Source organism: Dysidea avara, chromosome 12 (genome assembly GCF_963678975.1).
Source record: "Dysidea avara chromosome 12, odDysAvar1.4, whole genome shotgun sequence".
NCBI lineage: Eukaryota > Metazoa > Porifera > Demospongiae > Dictyoceratida > Dysideidae > Dysidea > Dysidea avara.
In genome coordinates this window covers 5,022,651-5,043,423 of record NC_089283.1, presented here as the reverse complement: position 1 = coordinate 5,043,423, position 20,773 = coordinate 5,022,651, and the positions used below count along the sequence as shown (strand labels likewise).

Here is a 20,773-nt window from a genome sequence, read left to right as displayed (position 1 = left end):
TATGGTGCTGTTTAGCCTAAATATTTTGAGGGGGGGAAATTTTTTTGCTTTGTCGAGGTTTTGGGATATAAAAGAAAATTTTATCCTTGTTCGATGATTCCAGTAGTAAAGAAAAAAGCAAGGTAAGCCAGCCATAGGCTGGCTTTGGGGCTTGCAATTACAAAAAGTTATCTATACCAAAGCAGCAAAGCTGTGAAAAACGCTGTGGCCCTCCAAGAAAAATCAAAGGCGGTGGCCAAGAAATGGCTGCAATGATGCTAATGCCAATCATTTTTAATGATGGTGTGATCATTACAAATGATTGGCATTAGCATCTTCCTGGCCTATTTGGAAGGCTGGCTGCGTCCTTTTTCACTTGGCTGTTTTAGTATAGACATAGAATAGAAAACTACAAGAAACTATATAGTGGTGCATGAGTTTCTGTTTATTCACCTTGAACTTGGAAGCTTTGTGGCAGAAAGCAATAAATAGTGCTATATATACACTAAATCATATAGGTATATACAGAAGCCTACAAACCATAGGCGGTGGAGATGGGGGCCATGCCCCTTCCCCCCCTCCCACTTTTATGGGACAATGTTTGCAAGAAAAGATCAAGATACTCTAATAAAACAGTCAGGATCTGGATACTCTAATAGAGCAGTCACAGTATTCAGAAAAGCAGTGTAGCAAGCTACTTAGCTACATATTTGTAGTTATAAATAAGGAGATATAATTGGTGGAGAGCAACTATTGTCAGCAGGTAGTGACCTTTTTTTTTGTGGTCTTCAACTTACAGCTGGCCTGGCCCCCTCATTCTTTGTCCTGCTCCACCGCCCCTGCTACAAGCCATTCAAACATAACTGGTAGGACTTCATTCAGCTTGATTGATTGATTTTTGTTTAATCTCATGGTAGTCGGCAATAGCCATTTTCCCTACCAGAGCTCATGCACACACAACACTAACTGGACAACCATGTTACACATACAGTAACTATACTATACAAGCAAAAGTTAACAGGATACAAATTCATCATAATTGAAGTACATGTGTGGCATCAGTGACCAAGAAGTGGCAGATGAATGGAATAAGTTTTTGGTGGAGGAGGAGGGAAGATGACAATTGCAAGTTTGCAGATTAGCAAAGCTGTCCTTGCAACATGTATGATATCTATGATGTGAGATTGGTGGATTGAGAACCAAGCATGGCTTACTGTTATTGTGATAGCTAGCAAATAAAACACCTAAGTACATGTGAAATTGTAATGAATAATGAACCACCTGCCTGCATTGGTATAAGAATCTTGATCTGAACAGTAAGTGGCCTATGTGTGGGTGGCTATGCTTGCCATGCATTTTATTTGCAATTTAAAAATAATTTGATTTCGTTCTCTGTGTGGTGGAGGTTACAATCAAAAGTGCTTTTCCCTGTCATGGGGTTAGGTCCACCAGCTCACAGAATCTATTCCCCTTGCAGGTTAGGCATTTGCACAAAATATGCATAAATTGTTTTAAGTGTTGAGCTTAACGGCATGTGCTATAGTGATTCCCAGAGTGCAAATTGTACTGGTATCACAGATAGTAGTATACTTGCTTTGTTCAAACTGAGGTTCAGACACAAAATTCATCAGCATTGGTGCTAAGCAAAGGGCATCTATAGCAGGGGCTAAGAAAAGTTGCAGCTGGTTGACACAACTAGAACTACACAGTGTGTGAAGCACACACAGCATGTGGAGTATGCTCTATTTAGAAGGGTCTGGGGGCTTTCCCTCCACAGGAAAATTTAACAGTCTGAGTTTGGAGATTGACTTTGGTAATAATAAGCATAAGCATTGTGTGCCAGCATTATTCTCTAGCACTGGCAGTAGCTACTAGCTGTCATATAATTATATATAAAGGATGTAGTATCAGGGTTGCCAAGAGAAATCAGGGAGCCTGGGTACACAGTAGGTAGTGTTCCCTGCTAAAAAAAAAGTAGAATGAACTCACTAGTGATAATAGACAACCTAAAGGATCAACTAACACGGTATCTTTTGTCATATAGTTAGCACTTAATTGTATCTGTGTTAATACTCCCTGAGCTTTAACACATATAGTAATGTATGCCTGAAGGGGGTCTAGTGGGGCAATGCATTGATACTCTTGATCAACTGGCTATACTCAAGGTTGGATTTGTAGGAGGGACATGGGGTACCACCCTCCAAAATGTAGATAGTAGAAATTACAATACACCTTAAGCATATATGGGTAATGAAAAGACAAAAAGGGAATAGCTAATCTCTATTAGGAATCATCAAGAAAATGTCAAAATTATATTTTAGTGGCAAAACTGCTAAAAAAATTGAAATTATCATTCTAATAGAGCAGTCAACTATACTCTAATAGAACATCCATCGTTAAAGTAAGTAACAAAGACCCTCAGGGAAGTTCTTTTTCTTGACTTGTGCATTGAAATCCCACCATTGTTCCAAGCATCCTGTCATATCAACTGTTATAATAAAGTTAAAATGCTATACCTTTTCTGCATAAATTATTAGATATCAATTCTTTGTCTTGCAATTGGTTAAATAGTGGTATGTCAGTTGTAGCTACAATGATACTTCGGTTAACAGGCTTTGGGAGCCCCCACAACCTGGAGGCCTAGAGTACCCCAGTTCTTGTATGCACAGCATAAATGCTGCAGTATAATACCCACAAGATAAGTTTATTTAAACACAGTATTGCACGTGTGGGATAATTCCATCACTGCATGTGGAGAGCTCATTTGATACTGCAATCAGCAGAGGATAATGGTGTGAAGTTGTGATATACCGTAATTTGCCTTTTTTCATTGTAAAATAATTTTCACATGCAAAACTTGTACCAAAATTTCTTACACGAAAATTTTTACAAAGATCAAACTACTCTAATAGAGCAGTCATTCACTTAAATCATACAAAAATATTTTTGTGAAAATTTTTATCAGGAAATTTTTTTGCACAAAAATAAAGTGAATTACAGTAGATTATGACCACAATGTGCAAAAGATGATGAGTGTCCTGGAAGGCAGACAAAAAGGGGTTGCTATATGCAAGGTATCACATTTGAAGAATAACAACACAACCACTAGATCTATGGATGCCAGAAAAGACAATGTGGGTGGTTGCATTGATACATCAATGTGTTAACAGATGGACCAGGACTGCTCTTACATACCTACTAAATTCACATGTACATAATATTGTTTTCTTCATTGCTTCACGTGTGTAGGAAAACATTCTAAAACAGTTGATATTTCACAGAGTACCAGTGACAGCAAGATCTGTAGCACTATAATATTGCACAATTATGACATAAATTAGCACATTTATTTAAAATGTACATAACACAAATGAATTTTTACTTTTCATCATATTATAGTCTTAATTCACTGCAGTTTGGATGGTAGGGCTATAGAGCGTCTTTTAAAATGTTCACCACCACTAGAAGTCTCTAGATCATAAATTGCTCGCATGTTGGTTGATATGGCTTCAGATGTGTAAAGTTGTGTTGATTTTTGTAATAATTGCATTGCCTGCAGAGATGGAATCATATAACAAATGTGTGCAACCAGCCCCACCCACCTCTTGCTGACGACCAATATAGAATGCACACACAGCAGTATTGTTGAGCACCTTGTGGAGAAGAGTGTACATATTTAAACATGATCTGTCATTACTGTAAACCAAAAAAATCACTTCAACAAATTTTTAAAATCATTATTTTTAAAAACATTATCTTTTAAAACATCATCATCATTTAAATTTTAAAATGATAACATTTTTGTTAATTTATAGGTTCAGCTGCCATATCTGTTCTAAGTTTGGGTAGCAGGTGCTAGGGCTGAGACAAAGCTTCAGAATCTTCCAAGGCTTTGTAACCTTCTAAGGTAGTTTTACCCCTAGAAAAGCTTTGTAACCATGGATACTGGCATGTATAATCAGTCAAAAAGTCATGTGCTTCCTGGAAGTATGCAACTATCATTTAAGTATATTTGTAGTCTAAGCAATTGTACTAGAACCTGTACTACCAGCTGAAACAATGTGTGAACCATATATATGGGTGCACACCCATCAGTTATGATCATTAAATGAGATAATTAGAATCTTTCCTGCAAGAAGCTTCAGAGATTAAAACTTGACAGCCCCAGCAGGTGCAGACATATAATTTCTGTTTTGTTCATGCATGAGAATTGACATGAGACCATTTCACTTCTGCTACACGTCAAATAGCTGTAATAAATTACAAAATATTTGTGTCAAAACAAATATTTTCACTTTCCTGCAGTGAACCACTTTAGCCTTAATATCTTGCTGCACAAAGCACAGTGCATGGAGTATATAAATCAGCAAGTTTGTATAAACCTTTTTGTGGTGATCCCCTTCCTCAAGGATTTGACATCCCACATGTGATGTTAGTTAGCAAAGTTAACAAATAACCAACTAAGGCTGTAATAGTGGTATTATAGTAAATATCCATGCATGGTTGCCTGGTCTACAGGGTGGTGATACATACTGTGGCAGACGCTGTGAAAAATCCAAGCATTAACATTTAGTTATTTGCAAAAATGAGAAAGGAGTACGAATTAGTACCAGGTGTTAAGTTTCTTTATCCCAAACAATTTTGGTATTGATTGATCTATTTAAAATGCCCACGAGAAGATAATCGCATAATTGGGTCACACTTTGTGAGCCAGGTGTCTTCATCCAATAAGATCTAGCTAGGTGGTGTTTTTATTGATAAATAGGGAACCTTCAATGACTTAATTGGTGATATCAAGAAGTATCTCAACTGTGCCTCAGCACTTATTGATGTTACCTTATACTTTGTAATCCTCAATGACATCTGTTATGAGTGTCTACCTCTTATTTTAATGAAATTGTAAAAAAAAATAATAATAATAAAAAAACAAACTATTCACTGTAGCTATAACTAGTTGCATGGTCTTCAAAAACCTGGTAGTGAGGTTTCACTGCATGTAAATATTTACACCTACCAGTAAGTTATTAGGCTGTCGGAGCAACATCTTTTGTGTCAACTCATAAGCCTCAGAGTAGGCAGACTGGAATATCATCACTGCCACTCTGTAAATCACACATACACTTGGTGAGACACATTCTCCCTAGTTGTTAATAACTTGCCTGTTTAACTGACTCTGTAGTTGTTCTTCTGACTGGTCAGTTATGGCAGCAGCAAAACACTCCTTAGCAGCTGCCACATCTCCTAGCAACAAATGAATCCTACCAGTAGCCGATATGACAGTAGGCTGTAGTTTGTCTGGTACCAATTGACACAGCTGTCTGTACACCTCAATGGCTAGTGTGTACTCCTGTTTAAATATAACATACAACAATTCTTACCACTGCACTATATCAGCTGAACAATACAAAGCTAGCTAATGTCTTAGAACACTAACTGATGATTACTTGTATGGAGAGTAGGCAGTTGCCAATTGCCAACATCACATGAGCATGTCTGTTCCGCCACAAAGCGGCAGCATCTGATTGGTCATCGCCAAGTGATGACAACAGCTATAAAATGTGTATACAACATCAACACCTACAAGTATCATCCTTTACCTTCTCACATGATTCTTTCAACATGTACAGTCGATCTAATGCCAGTGTAGGTTCTCTACAATACTGTGGCAATTCTGCATCCAGTAATCTTAACATAAAAGGTATCATGCTACCTACATGTACATGACAGTGACATTTACATGACTTGATGACATGGTAACACACCCCTTTGGTCACCATAACGATCAGGATAGCTTTGATAGAATAGGTCAGGTTGGTTGAAGCCCTTAAAATGCTCTAACTCCTTAGCACATTCTTTGTAGTATCCCAGTTGATATAGTAACAACAAACGACCAGACCACATAGCCAGTGTGTGTTCTGTGTGTAAACTGGAACCAATACTGCCATGCTTTTGACCATGGGCTGACAAAAACCGTCCACTCAATTCCAATGCAGCAAGATATTGGCCACGATCCTGTAGAACAGAAAAACGATTTAACTATGCGAATATTAGGCATGGAACTAAAGATAAATTTTTGGTATTATAGACCAGTTGAGCTTAAAATCCTTAAGTCTTATTGATGACAGGAACTTATATAGCAGTGAAGTAGCATGTAATTTTTTCTATACCTATATAAAAATTGCATTAGACATTAAAAGTTTTATTCGTATAAATGAACCACTGCAACTATGGAAGAATCAGCATGAAAAGGTGATAATTAGAATGACTCCACATTATGTCTTTAAGGACTATCGCTAGCAAGGAAGTATAGCATGCACTGTATGTTGTCACAAGTGATAGCCATCTACAACAAATTATACTCCACCTAAGATAATAACAGGGGAGGAACAATACATCATTGGATGGACCTGATTGCTTCTACTGTACTATTTTTCTTTTCAATTTGCAGTTATGTTTGTATATGTGTACATCTACCGTAAATCAGTCCCCAAACTGTTTCAACACTGGCTGTATTGACGAAAATTAAAACAACGAATTATTTTTAACTATACGAATAATTTGCACATACAAAATTAATATTAACGTAAAGTTATTTCTATCACAAAACTTTCGTCGATTATACCAGTGACGAAAATATTTTGCATCGAAATTTTAATACACGAAAATTTTCTACACGAAAATTTTTCTGATTTATGGTAATCTCTCTAAGTTTTATTACTGAAAGACGTTTGTGCTAAGATTGCAATGAGGATGGAGAGAGTAGCTTTTTATATGAATAATATTGTTTATAGAAGAGCTGCCACATGATAAGTTGACATCATACACACGATAATCACATGATTCTATAACAAGGTTGTTGACTGCTCTATTAGAGTATTGTGATTTTTTCACTTAAAGCTAACTCTATTACTTTCCTCTGTGCAGTTTCCCTGTCACCTTGAAGCCCAGTTGGAGAGATCTTAAGACCAAAACCTATCTCTGATCAATGAAAATACTTGTACAGCTAGTGACAGACAGACAGACGGATGGACAATCATAACTAGAACACGACTATAATTTGTGCATACACATTTGTATATTCCATTTCATAGCGAACAAGACTAGAGAGGGTGATTGTAACAGACTACCAATGCTGTCATTAATGCTAACTCACCAGTAGTTGTTGGAAGCCAACAATATCCATGGAGACAGCACCAACATTGTTCATCACCTACCAATTGAAGTGTCATCACAACAGCGTGTGATATCATGACAGCTGCTCACCTGATCAGAGTGCACTGATGATGTGTAATGTTGTAATGGGTGTGTGGGTGTTTTATCCATCACAGGTTCATGCCACAATGCACGTGCTTCACTGGAGCAGTCTACACAAGATGGATGTGTTAATACAAATGAGTGTTGCCACAAGTCCAATAGAGTTTTGTGGTGGGGTGGGTTTATTGCATCATCAGGCATCAAATCTTGATAAATGCTTGTTTGAGGTAACACATCTTCTAAATGACTAACCACTTGAGCATCACTTGTGTCTTGACTGTTGGCCATCTCTTGTGTGTTGACTGTCTCTTGCATGTTAACTGCCTCATTGGTTTCTTGACTAGTGGCAATGTCACTTATCTCTTGAATACTAGCCACATCATTGCCTTCTTGGCTTTGGTTTACATCTTGATCAGTGACCTCTTCCTTAACAGTTTGTTCTACCCCAACTTCAATCACTTCATCAGACCCTTGACCGTCCCTTGAGCTACTATCAACTGGAGTACTAGTTGTTTCATTACCATGTTGACTAATCATTACTTCAATGTCCTCTTGATTATCTGTTGATTCATAGACTTTCTGATCAATGCCAATCAATTGACTGGCAACAACAGCCTCACTGACAGGTTGACAAGTTACTGGTGGTTCCTTTGCTCCTTGACTAACCACAATGCTAGGTGCATCATTACTGTCCTGCTGTAGAGGTAGTAAGGCATTCAGAATGTTTGGATTCTGCTCCAACCAGTACTGGAACTCCTACACAAAATGTACAACATGACATTTACCAACAACGAAAAGGACTATTTTATACAACCAATCTATATAAAGAGCAGAAAACACATTTAAGCAATTTGCATAGATTTGTGTTTTGAGCTCCATTGTCACAGTTTGCAGGATTGAATATGCACTGTTTAACTACATTTCATATACACCCATGCATACACGTAACAGTGTATACCACATACCTGGAAATTTTTGAGGGGCAAGTTTTCACAAATTTCGCAAGTGATGACAGCTTCACAAAAATATGATCTTAGGTTACATGTAACACTGGCCATTGATTGCTCGCGGGATTTTGTGAATAAAAACAAAATTTAGGTTTTACACATGTCCTTGAAAATTTCCAACTATATAATATGGTATGCAATAAAGCCATAAGCTTCATCTTTACAGCTATTAATTTTTTTGTCCTTTTCCTAACCAGTTAGCTTGCCTATGTTATTGTAAGTAAACGCAGAGTATACCAGCATACTACACAAAAGCACAAAAGTTAGAAAACGCTGGCACCAAAAAAAGTCCAGTAAAGAAAAAAAATTACCAGGGAATTTAAACCCATTACTGTAACACTGCATGTAAATCTGGGTCCCCTAACACAGAGAAGTATTCATATATCTTACACCAGGAGCTTATGAGCTCCTGCTTACACGGACACATTATTGCAACAAAATACTCCCAAGCTCCTGTACATGTTGACTCTTTAAAAATGCTATGGATTTGTAACTATATAAGCAGCTCTAGGAATTTTGGAAACTGGTTTTCAAAACTTCCTGCTGGATGCACACTCATAGCATGCAAGGGAAACAGGCTGTCTGTAATTAACACTGGTAGCAAATTTTGCCAAAAAATTAAATGCTGACATTTACTCAGCAAATGTTAAGAACTTACTGGCACTGTATATAAACTGCTTGTGATTGTATAGCATCAGTGGACAATGGAGCACAGGGCAATGTGAAGTCAAGTTTGAAGCATATGACGGATCAGGACAATTTTTACCAGATAATTTCAGGTTTCTACTGTGTTGTTATAGGCAAATTAAATAGCTACTTACAAATATATAAGTGACTGTTCTATTAGGGTGGTCAACTGCTCTATTAGACGTATCTTGATCGGTACTTGGTTGTAAAATTTACTGTAAATAATTGACCAGTTTCTGGAAATCTTAGAAATCCCCTAGAACCACCCCTGACTTCACTGCTCAGGATCCCATTACCTGTTACCATCAACACCTAGGGCAGGCTTTGCCAGTTGCACAACTACATATTCACATATATTCCTAATCTGATGGTTGCTTCTTCTAAAAATGGGCACGTCAAATATTCACAGCTAAATGTAAAACAGCAGTGATAATACACAAGTAATAATACATTAATAATTCACATTCAAAATACACGTGTCAGAAAAAAATTAGCACTTGGCATATATACAGGACACATAACGGTTAGTTATTGTTCCCATTTAGAGCTATCACTTTGCTGCGCTTGCTGCAAAACTCCTTCCACTCGCATAGCTCCTTGCGGATATTCTTGTTGTAAATGCCATAGGTGAGGATGTGGCTAAGCATCTGGAGGAAGGACAAAGGAAAGAGGACAAACTCTATGACATATTCTAATGCAGCTGGATCATCAAACACCCAAAGAATACTATCGAAATTAACATGTCAAAGAGCCATCAATTCCTCTGACAATCAGCACAGACATGATGGACTTCAGCTGCTCTTCCAACATTTCTACTAACCTGCCAGCTCTGGTAGCCTTGTGCTCATCTTCAGCATCCCTCCTAGGCTTGTGGAACAACTGGTTTGACTTCAGTATCTTGTGATGCAGGCACACAGATGTAATGATAATTAGGACCACTGCTGTTATCTCTGATCCTGGTAGCAAGTAAAGAAGTGGGCTTCCTGTAACCATGCAATCACCCAGGGCTGGACAGTAGACGTACGTCAGGGTCAGGACAACAGAGATGCGAATTAGTACAAAGAACATCCATGGAATGAACACCAAGCCGCATCATCATTATTCGCTTGTAGGAAAATAGATAAGCCACACTGATGAATTAGTCGATGGCCATGGTCTAAGTATACCCCATACATTACTCATAAGTGCTTTAATAAGAGTGTTAATCTGTGGTACGTCATGTTGTGAGACATCTGCAGATACTGTGATTATTTACGTAATGTTGGTCATGTGAGTAACATGAGATTACATGAACATAGTCTAGCAAAAGATTGTACAACATACCAAATTCCGATGTTTCTATAAGGGTGTGTGCGTGCATGTATGTCCTTGGGCTGAGATAAATGTTTCAAAGCCTTGAAGCTTCAAAAGGCTTCTCTGCATTTAGATGTTGCTTTACCCCTCCAAGCTTTGTTATAGATACTAAAATAGTAAACCGATTGCACAAGTATTGTTTCTCCTTGTGGCAGTTGTCATTTACATCCGCACAAAAACAGCTGAGCTGTGAAAAAAAGGTGCAACTTTAAAAAGCCTAGGAGAAAAAAAAGTTGTGAAATGAAAGATGGCAGCCAAGAAATGGCTTCAATGATTTTAATGCTAATAAATTTTAAGAATGCACACAGCCATTATTGCATTAACATCATTACAGCCATTTCTTAGCTGCCACCTTTGATTTAACAACTATTTTCATCCAGGCTTTTTTAAGGCTGCACCATTTTTTTTCACAGTTTGGCTGTTTTTGTGTGATTTCAGGTACTTTGGTCCCAAAACTAGCCTATGGCTGACTTTTGGGTTTATATTTACTTCAATTTTTTTCTTATCAGACAGCTGACTACCCTGCCCATGGGGTATTACTAAGTAGAATTTGAGGAAAACAGGAACAGTAAAGCGAACGACCCACGGAAAATGCCTGATAAAAGTCATCATGCAATATACAAGTTGGACAGGTTGGATTTTACAGCGCAATGTTTCTTTGCAGTATTGTTTGGATCCTTTCACTAAAATGATCGAAACAATTTAATAGAGCAGTCACTTGCATTAGAATGTTTTGTTAACTATCCCACCAGGGGCCCACATTGATGGCCTGTGAATTGATGGACTATGGCTGTGGTATATAGACTAACTAAGTCATTACTATTGAAAATGTTAGCTACTCCTTTGAAACTATAAACATTTAACTAATTGATACCGATGAAAACTGAGATTCACAAAGTACTCTAGTTAACTGACAATGCCTATTATAGGCTTTGAAAACTACACCTACTGCCTTCATATAAGAATCATATGATGGGAGTAAGCATACAGCACTGGTTTGCTTGTCAAGCTGAAGTGGATCCAAGGGGTGTCCCCATAAGACTGCTCATATTGTCTTCTTCATTGCAGCCATGCACCTATATACACGTACTGCCGATACCACATGCCCATCATGTGACTTTTTCCTGAGGTTGCAGGTACAACTTTCTGCATCTATATGCAGACATTGTCAATCCTTTGTAAACCATAATGGCTTAAATTTTATGGTTTCAAGGGAAGTTTCAAGGGAGTAGATAACTTTCAATGTTGATGAGTTAGACAGCTATAGCCCATCAATTCACAGGCCATCACTGTGTGGGTCCCTGGTGGGATAGTTAACAAAACATTCTTGACTGCTCTATTAGAGTGTTTCGATCATTTCAGCAAAAGGATCCAAACAATACTGCAAAGCAACATTGTGCTGTAAAAAACCTGTTCAACCTGCATGACGACTTTTATCAGGTATTTTCCGTGGGACTGGTAACTTAAGCACAAAACGTTTTTTTTCCTGTGCATGGATAGGGGTAAGTAGAATTCAAGGAAAACTGGAATGGAAAAAGGAATGGGAACGACCTTATGGGAGAATAGTTGAAGTACATATTAGAGATCCGTCAAATTATCTTATGCAACGGAAAACTGCATGAAGAGTCTCAGTGTATAATACAATGTCAAATCTAATGGTTTTCTGAATTCTTAAAATGCAAAGTATCATGTGTGTACAACTATGTACAGTGTACATGTACAAATGCTTAATAGTAGATGTGATGGTGTCGTCAACACACACAGAAGCTTGAATACAGCCATACATACAACTCAACATCTACATTGGTTACGCACATTTAAAGAACTGCTTATACTGCACAATGATAGCACATGACCAATAATTGGAAAATTGCAAAAAAGTACAAGAACACTTGTTTAAAAATGAATGCCGAATGCTTGAAACTTGTCAAACCCGGTTTGTGCCAGCTTACTTAGCTGCCTGCCTAACCACATTTGCAAGGCTAGGTGTTAACCAAGTAGTGAATGGCCACCATTTCACACCACTACAACAAACTCACCTGTGGTACGTACCTTTTCAATTTCAAACAAACATCTGTCTTCTGCCTTTACCATTTGTCTCTAACTTAATAGTCATCTTCTTCTTCATGAAACCATATCAGGGAAACAATCTTCTGTATTAACACCTTCCTTACAGGAAATGTAAACAGATGCACAAAAGAACTTATGCTGCTGTAGAGGGAATAGATAGCTACACTTATAATGACAGACTCACTACAGCAGAAATCAGTCTACGGTGACCACACCCCTTAAAGGTCTAGCTACACTTGTTTTCACTGTAGAAAACAAGGAATGATGATCATGTCCCTTGATTGATGATTATGCTCCTTGATTGATGATCATGCCCCTTGATTGATGATCATGCCTCTTGATTGATGATCATGCCTCCTGATTGATGATCATGCCCTTTGATTGATGATCATTGTGTACAGGCAGTAGACCATGGTAAACATGTTTGAGCTACTTTTCTTCTTGATTTAAGGAAAGTTTTTGATTCCTTAGACCACCATCTTTTACTGAACCGTTTGTCTGGCTTGGGAGTTTCTGGCATCAAGCTTTGTTGATTATTTAAGTGATCTTAAACAGCGTGTAAAGAAGGGAGCTCAATATTCGGATTGGGTTAATGTAAAAAGAACTTTAGTCAGCGCAACTTTCAATACCAAGCTACAATATGGTGGAATTCATCGCCATCTACTGTAGTTTATTTGATGGTATTGGTAATTTTCATGATGGACTGCTCATGATTTGTCTTAAATTGTTATTATAGTTGTAATAGTTCTTAGTGTTGTGTGCAGTTTTGTATATATGGTGTTGCTATGTATGTATGTATGTGTTGCTATGTATGTATGTGTTGTTGTACTCCAGTACGGAAGAATGGCTTTGCCAAGTACTGTGAGTTGAAATAAATAATCAATCAATAATCCCCTTTATTGACAATCATGCCCCTTGATCCGTCATGTAGGTCAGAAGCTGACTTGACATCAAGATACTCTAATAAAGCAGTCACACTAATGTACGTTATTCTAAGTGACCAGTCCCATGTGTAATAATATCACCTATGCAGTCAACATGAAGTAGGGTCCCAGCAATAAAAAGTAGAGAAACAAGATAGGAATGATGGTAGCTATTTTAACATAACTTTTGTTTGTTTGTTCTTTTATGGTATGAGCTCATCACATAACATAAACAACATAAGTACAGCAATACATAGAAGTCATTAATGGCAGCAGTGCTAGAAACATTTCAACACGGAAGCTCCATTCTGTGCATGGTCCAGTAGCAATAAATTGGCAGGTAGAATGTCCCATATTGTTGAAATATAACTTCTATGGCAACTACCCAAAGATATAGTATGGCTATGATATACAAGGCTGCATTATCAGTCTTGCTAAGTGAGCTATGCAACAGATTAAGAGTGATCATGATACGGTTTCCTTGTATGAAGAAGACGACCATGTAATTAAAACAAGCGCAGAAGGCAGATACTTCCACATGCCACACACGAGTTTTTTTATTGTACAAGTACAAAGAATGGTGGCTGTGTGCTGCTTCATTTAGCTTCTAGCCTTGCGACTGTGGTCAGGCAGGCAGAACAAATCTAAGTACTGGCTTTTGGAATTCAAACAGTTAACTATGTGTCTGGTGTCTTCATTATCAAGTGTGTACACAAACACTCCCCATTGTATGGGGGAAAACAATTATTTGTGCAGTTGATTGCTCTGTTAGAATTTGAAAGCCACCCAACACTGACTACGTCTTTTGTATTGCTATTAAACACATACACTTACTAATGGTAACAGTTTTCCAGTGCCAGTGATATCACACTTTTCAAATGCAGCATCAGCTACTCTCTTGACTGCCTCCTGTGTACTCTCTGCTTCAAGCAATGCTGATGAAGAAGAATGATAAAATGTGGCCAACACCAAGTCAGCACTGGTGGCAATGGCTGACAATATACTCGTCAACTCTTCATAGCTCACACCCTCATCTCCAGCAATATTGAAAACGTCAAACAAAAACTGACACTTCTCTTCAAAAGAGCCGTGTAACAATAAGGTAACTCCACACACAAACTCTTCAAAATCCACCAGGCCATTCTGCAAGTACAATATCACTACTACCACACATACAATAAACATGGGTTACTTTCTTCCTGTCAAATGCATCAAACAGTCGCTCGCTCAGGATTGGTGAGACGTTGAAATATTCGCTGAAAAGGTTGCGATCCACCAGACCGCCTTTCTTCCCGCCGCGATCATGTAGTTCCTTGTAAGTCTCAGCAAGTTTGCTAACTTCTAGGCCCCCAAGTTGATCGATTGCTTCAGTATAGTCTTTCCTTAAGGACGTGTTACGGTTGCCCATCTCTACCTAAAAGTAAGCGCACTTCTTACTAACACTACAAAGTGTTGATGTTCTATACCATATGCTAGGGTCCGCAATCCGAAAAATCAACTTCTACAAATCAATTCCCCTACCATTGTGGGATGCTCATTGTAGTATCCCATTGCTTGATCCACCATGAAACCGGAGGCACGATTGTTGTCTTCACGGAAATATCGTTTTCAATATCTCGCAAGCTGCAAAATTTATTTTTAAAATTTCGTGCTCCACACAAAGGACCGGATGAAACTTGCTACTTAGCCAAATCGTATCCAGAGTTGTTGTAGTTGAAAAGTACGCACAGAAATAAGTGAATGATCTGCTGGGTGCCTGGCACAGGGTTGTTTTCTTTGAAAAAACAGACAAAGAGATACAAAGTTTCGAATTCAAACTGCCCTACCACCCAGGGTAAGAGAAGCCAACTCTTCCTCATAGTGTTTCGATACGGTTGGGTGCATAGTCTGTCTATGCTGTTAGTTTGGAAAAGATCTGAGACTTCTCACCATCTGGGTGACGAGCGTCAAATTTTTCTGCAGCATCAAAGAATTGTGTCGCGCTTTCTAGTCATTTCCAGCGCTTCTGCAGCCACAACAATCATCAATTATAAACTAAAACTATGGCAAAAGATGTCCCTGAACGTTTGGTAGCAGCGGTTGTCAATTATTATTTCATCCACGGCTTCCACGCCTCGCTCTAAGCTATGCATCCAGGGAGGCAGCAAAATCGTCCAAATTTGACTTCACCCCTCACGCTCCACAGCAGCTTCAAGTTTTCACTAGATCACCCTACATCACCATTATGCTGCAAAACATCCAAAAACAAACCGAAAAAAGCACAAAATCTTTCATTTTTGATTCGAGCTGGGTGGAGCTCCTGGTGAGCTGCTGGTATACTGCACCATATGAAATCACAGAAACACCAACTACTACTACTACCAAACGTTTTGATCCATCATTTATCATCATTCTAAACAAAATTAAGTGACCAGTGTGTCATCAGAAGTACTGGAAAGCACTTTGGTACCATTGAGAGAATCCCTTGAAATGACGCACGAAAATTTTGACGTTCTTCACCCAGATGGTGAGAAGTCTCAGATCCTTTCTAGACTAACAGCATAGACAGACTATGCATCCAACCTTATCACATCACTATGAGGAAGAGTTGGCTTTTCTTGTCTTGGCTGGTAGGGCAGTTTGAATTCGAAAATTTGTGTTTCGTTTTCTGCTTTTTGAGAGAAAGCAACCCTGTGCCGGGAACCCAGTGAACCATTTGCTTATTACTGTGCGTACTTTTTAACTACATTAACTCTAGATAATACCTAGCTAAGTAGCAAGTTCTATCCTGTTCTTTGTGTGGAGCACAAAATTTTAAAAATAATTTTTGCATCTCACGAAATACTAAAATCAATATTTCTGTGAAGACAACAATCGTGCCTCCGGTTTCATGGTGGATCTAGCAACGGGATACTACAATGAACAACCCACAATGGTAGGGGGATCGATTTGTAAAAGTTGATTTTTCGGATTGCGGACCCTACATATGCGTATTTTGTACCATACGCGTATGGTACATACCATATGCGTATACGCGTACGGTACAACCATACGCGTATGGTACGGAAAATCGTACCATCTGAGTATAGCTAACCTGCATGGTATGCGTATAATATCAAGCAGAAGGTTTTTGCACTGCCGTACCTATTTACTACGCCTGATGGCACTCTGTTTTCATTTCTGTTCGGGGAAGAGGGAGGGGGGAGGGGCTAGTCTTTCTGTTCATTTCATTTCATCAAAGTATCTGACATTTCATCAAAGTATCTGACAGTTCCACAAAATACATGCAATAGAGCCATCACCCATATAATTATGATGGTTTATGTAAGCACCTGTGGATTATTTTCTTGATGTCTTCTGACTTTTGTACATATTGATTTATTGCCTCGTCCTGCTGTCTACTGCCTTATTTGTCATGGATTTCCATCTTGCATTTTTATAATAAATGACTTCATTTATCCACAGTGTAATTGATTTGAAAGTACACAAGCTGGTATACTGTATGCGTTCTTTAGAATATAGTTGAGTTAAAATGACCAGATTTGTGAAAAGGTACCTTTTCCACACATTTTACATGCCAGCAAACAAAATGATGTAACAATTGACTCCTTACACTGATAAACTTGCTCTTAGTATCAAAATGCAGATAGATACTAGTAGCTACTGTACACCCATGGATAATTGCATGCAGGCATGCGCAATTATAAGGTATATATGTTCAAAAACTTATGAAACCCCAAATTTCAAATATGCATGCATGGGTCAAATTTTGTCTGTGAAAAAGGTACCTTTTTGCAAATCCAGTCACAAATTATCTAGCTGTTGCATAGCAACTGCACACACTGACAACGTGTGGTAAATGGTAAATTTTAATTTTTGTTTCTTCTTCCACACAGTACATTGTGGCTGCAATTGCTACACATATATTGCTTCTTATTGGATTCATGATCCATTGTTGATACAATGAAAATTCAAAAACTATAGGCCATTATTACAAATGCTACTCCTCCTTCATATCTATAATAGAGTTAATGATGTAATGTAATGATGTGACATGATGTAATATAATGTAATTTATGCATACCTGTAACATTAATATTGTGTACTGTAGTTGTAACAGTTAGTTGTTATTGTGTTCTTTCAGTTATTGATTAATAATATTATATACAGTAGTCTGTTTTGCCTATAAATGGTCTGCCTACACTTCCCTACAATTAGAACAATACCCACACATAATATTTATGTGTTTATACTCCTGAAGATAGTCAAAGATTAGTACAATAATTAAAAGCTATATAGAGCAATATTACCCAAAACTCTACTATAGGGGTTTCTCTATACTTGTATATATGAACTTTGTAAAAATGTGTTTGGGTTTAAAGGCGCCCAATTATCCCTTCAACATAAAACAAGAGCAGTATGCTCCTTGTCTTACTCAGAAACTGAAATTTGAAGTTTGATCTTCTAAAGCATTACTTAGGACAAAAGACATTCATTTCTTTTAGGCCGTAGATTTGTGCCAGCATATTGATATTCACGATTTTTCAATGAATATAACTGGAATGCATAGTGATATAAACGCTAAGCCAGTAGAGGTAGCATTGTAGCTATAAATATAAACATAAGATTTTGATATAATTATCCATATATTGCATTCTGATTGGTTACAACATAGCAACCATATTAAATAATTTTCATCCATTGGAAAATGGAGCCAATTTTTTCAGGCATATATATATTATTTCATTAAATATTTTATTCTATTGTTGCTACATATAATCTATTGTTTACCTTTAATTTTTTAGTACACTAGCTTATAATTCCACTTAAAAATGGATATTTATATGCCTGGTGGCACTAAAGGTGTGTTGAACAGACAATTTTAATCAGATGAGCTCGAGAAGTACAAGGTATAATGATTGCTCAAACAGAGGAAGACCTGGAGAATGCTGATACAATAACATTGAGGGAGGACTGGTAGCAAAGAGATATAACTGTAGAGAAAGTAATGTTTTTAGTTTGCAAAGTAATGTAAATCTGCATGGCTGTATAGCTTAATATAGCAATATTAGACATGCTATACTCTAACACTGATGTGCATAGTAATTAATTGCGCAATAAATTTTTTAAACTGCATGTAGTTCGCTGAATCTTTGCTATTGAATGAGGCATGTACATTGCCTGCTGAGATGAAGTAGGAAAACATAACATGGCAGAGATTTTATGGTGAGTTTATGAGTTCTAATGTATAGTTCAGTAATGAATGTATATTAAGTAGCATTGTTTTATTATTGTTAAGTGCATTGTATAGCTACTCGCTACTTACTGTCATGCTTGTGGATGGGAAGACAGTGTGTTTAGCTGCTCTTATCTGAATGTACTCTTTAAAGTTAACAACATCCACATTAATTTGTGCTTGTAGGTCCAGTGTGATGAATATACTATTTACAGTATGTATAAACAAGAAAAGTACGTAAACAAGACATTGGATCTTCAAAAGAAGAAGAGTGTACATATATAAAAATGCAAATACAGTGAGGAGCCATGCTGCACAACTGATGACACTTACGAAGTTCATTTTTCCAGTTATTAGCTTTGCACAAGCAGTATATGCATATATGTATAATTCAGTTAGTACTTACTAGCTACCATGCATGTTGTAATTGTTCTCCTTGCTTATTTACCCAATTCTGTTGTAAATTGTCAGTTATCCACACTTATAATTGAGTATACATATAAGACCATCTGCATGCTTCTGATAGCTACTGTATAAAGTAGCATACATGCACAGTACCATTTATGTAAAGTTCTGCAGACAAAGTGAGATCATGTACATAGATTTAGGTACATTAGTATAGGACTATAGTGGGAAATGCATGGGCATGCATGGCAAGGATAAAATGCATGCAGTGTGCTGATGAATAATATAGTTACAGCTCAGTAGTAAGCAGATTATTGTGTTGTGTTCTAAGTTTGCTCAGCTAGAAATGCTTGTAAAGACAGCCCATTGTAGCTAGGTGATGGCAAGGCTAGAAGATACTGAGAAAAGGCATAATACGCTGCTATACGCATATGGTACGTACCATACGCGTATGTCTATACCATACGCGTATGGTACGGAAAATCGTACCGTACGCGTATGGTATGTACCATACGCGTATGGTACATACCATACGCGTACGGTACAAAATACGCATATGGTATAGAACATTGACACGCTTATTAATATTATTACTGAGCAGCTAGTCAGCCCTGCTGGTGTGCTCAGATTATAACTCAATCTGTCAATCATTATGCAATTTACATAATAATGATTGTAGCCTAGTTCTAAAAGTGTCAGTATCTTATGCGTGATGGTATGTGTTTGTGTGCATTCTCAGTTGAGACAACTTAGAAACTGATGAGATTGAATTAAAGCTTACAGCATTCAAGACAATAAGAGCCTTGGTTATTAGGTATAGCCAAGGGGTCCGCCACGCTTTAAATCTAACTTATCCGAGATTCAAATCTCTTGGAATCCCCATGCAATCTTCAAGAATCTTCTCAAATCTCTGAATCTCTGTGAAATCTGCAAAATCCATTAAAATCCATGGAATCTTTAAAATCTTCCTAACCTTCGTGACAATCTTTTACAATCTTTAAAATCTCGCTGAAATCTTTGAATCTGAGACTACCACAATCAAATCTTAATCTTCTTGTTAGTAAATTTCAGTAAACGTTTGGATATTTTACTCAAGCTCTTGCTTGTTAACACGTATTCTTGCGGCTGTCTTGCATCTAGGCCTGTTCGTCCACGTGTACTGTGCGATTATTGGGTTCTTGCAGTCTACGTATATTGCCAGAGATATAGCCATGCAGTTGTTCCAGAGGTTGTTTCTTCTTCGCAACGCCTTTAGCTACTTGACGAACTCGTTGGGACAAGCTAGTTAGTGACCCTGACTCGGATCTTTGTTAGGTGAGTCTACATACTGAATTCACACCTGTGAAAAGAGTGAGCATGGTGCATGTACGGATTCATATTACTCCTGACATAATAGCCAAGATAAAACTCCAATAGCTAACAGCTACATCTCTTTAGTGAGCTCTTTAGCTAAATCAGGAGTAGCTAGCACGTCTCGTCAATATTCACATTCTTGAAAATCATCATGCAGTAATTATAATCAACACATCTCAATCTCTATATTCTAGATATAGTATAGACCTCGATATAGACTAGCCAACATTCATGCGACAAATGAAAAGTTTAGCTACACATGTGGGACCCCTGCTTTTAGTGATACGAGTAGTGATATTTGCTATGTAGTTTAATTTGTTATCCCACTCATATGGGACCTCAGCTGTGAAGGCTACTGAAAGCCTTTGTCAGTATAGGGAGTCAGAGACATGCTGGCAAGAAGAATACAGAGAAGACTAATAATCCCTGCTATGGCTCCATAACCATAGGCACATGTCTTGATTGCATGTGGCTGTGGATCAAGTCACAACACGGCTGGCTGGAGTCTCTGAAATCTTAAGGTTTTG

The 20,773-nt window shown here is 37.7% G+C and overlaps 1 protein-coding gene and 1 long non-coding RNA gene across 3 annotated transcripts; one reads left to right on the top strand and one right to left on the bottom strand.

Moving 5' to 3' along the window:
* Nucleotides 1–3,262: 3,262 nt before the first annotated feature.
* LOC136241468 (uncharacterized) lies at nucleotides 3,263–14,894 on the bottom strand. 2 transcript variants are annotated; one of them, XM_066032684.1, is made up of 12 exons: nucleotides 14,740–14,894; nucleotides 14,466–14,687; nucleotides 14,108–14,416; nucleotides 7,243–7,989; nucleotides 7,133–7,189; nucleotides 5,742–5,991; nucleotides 5,577–5,689; nucleotides 5,424–5,528; nucleotides 5,139–5,326; nucleotides 4,994–5,081; nucleotides 3,582–3,632; nucleotides 3,263–3,532 (listed from the first exon to the last, which is right to left on the bottom strand). In XM_066032684.1, the coding sequence occupies exons 1-12, from the start codon at nucleotides 14,740–14,742 to the stop codon at nucleotides 3,386–3,388; spliced, it is 2,280 nt and encodes a 759-aa protein (XP_065888756.1). In that variant the 5' UTR covers nucleotides 14,743–14,894; the 3' UTR covers nucleotides 3,263–3,385. The 2 variants fall into 2 exon arrangements, with proteins under 2 accessions (XP_065888756.1, XP_065888757.1); XM_066032685.1 differs by lacking the exon at nucleotides 14,740–14,894 and having other exon boundaries at nucleotides 14,466–14,731.
* A 3,139-nt stretch (nucleotides 14,895–18,033) lies between these two features.
* On the top strand, nucleotides 18,034–18,905 carry LOC136241905 (uncharacterized). Its single transcript, XR_010694442.1, has 3 exons — nucleotides 18,034–18,257; nucleotides 18,394–18,478; nucleotides 18,675–18,905. It is a non-coding gene; the product is annotated as an uncharacterized lncRNA (long non-coding RNA).
* The last annotated feature ends 1,868 nt before the right edge of the window (nucleotides 18,906–20,773 follow it).

Bases quoted from the DNA above. Each gene is read 5' to 3' on its own strand.
- LOC136241468 (XM_066032684.1), bottom strand. The intron at 14,417-14,465 runs GTAACCCATGTT...TTGTACTTGCAG, and splicing joins ATGCATTTGACAGGAAGAAA to AATGGCCTGGTGGATTTTGA. The intron at 7,190-7,242 runs GTGAGCAGCTGT...TTCAATTGGTAG, and splicing joins CATCAGTGCACTCTGATCAG to GTGATGAACAATGTTGGTGC.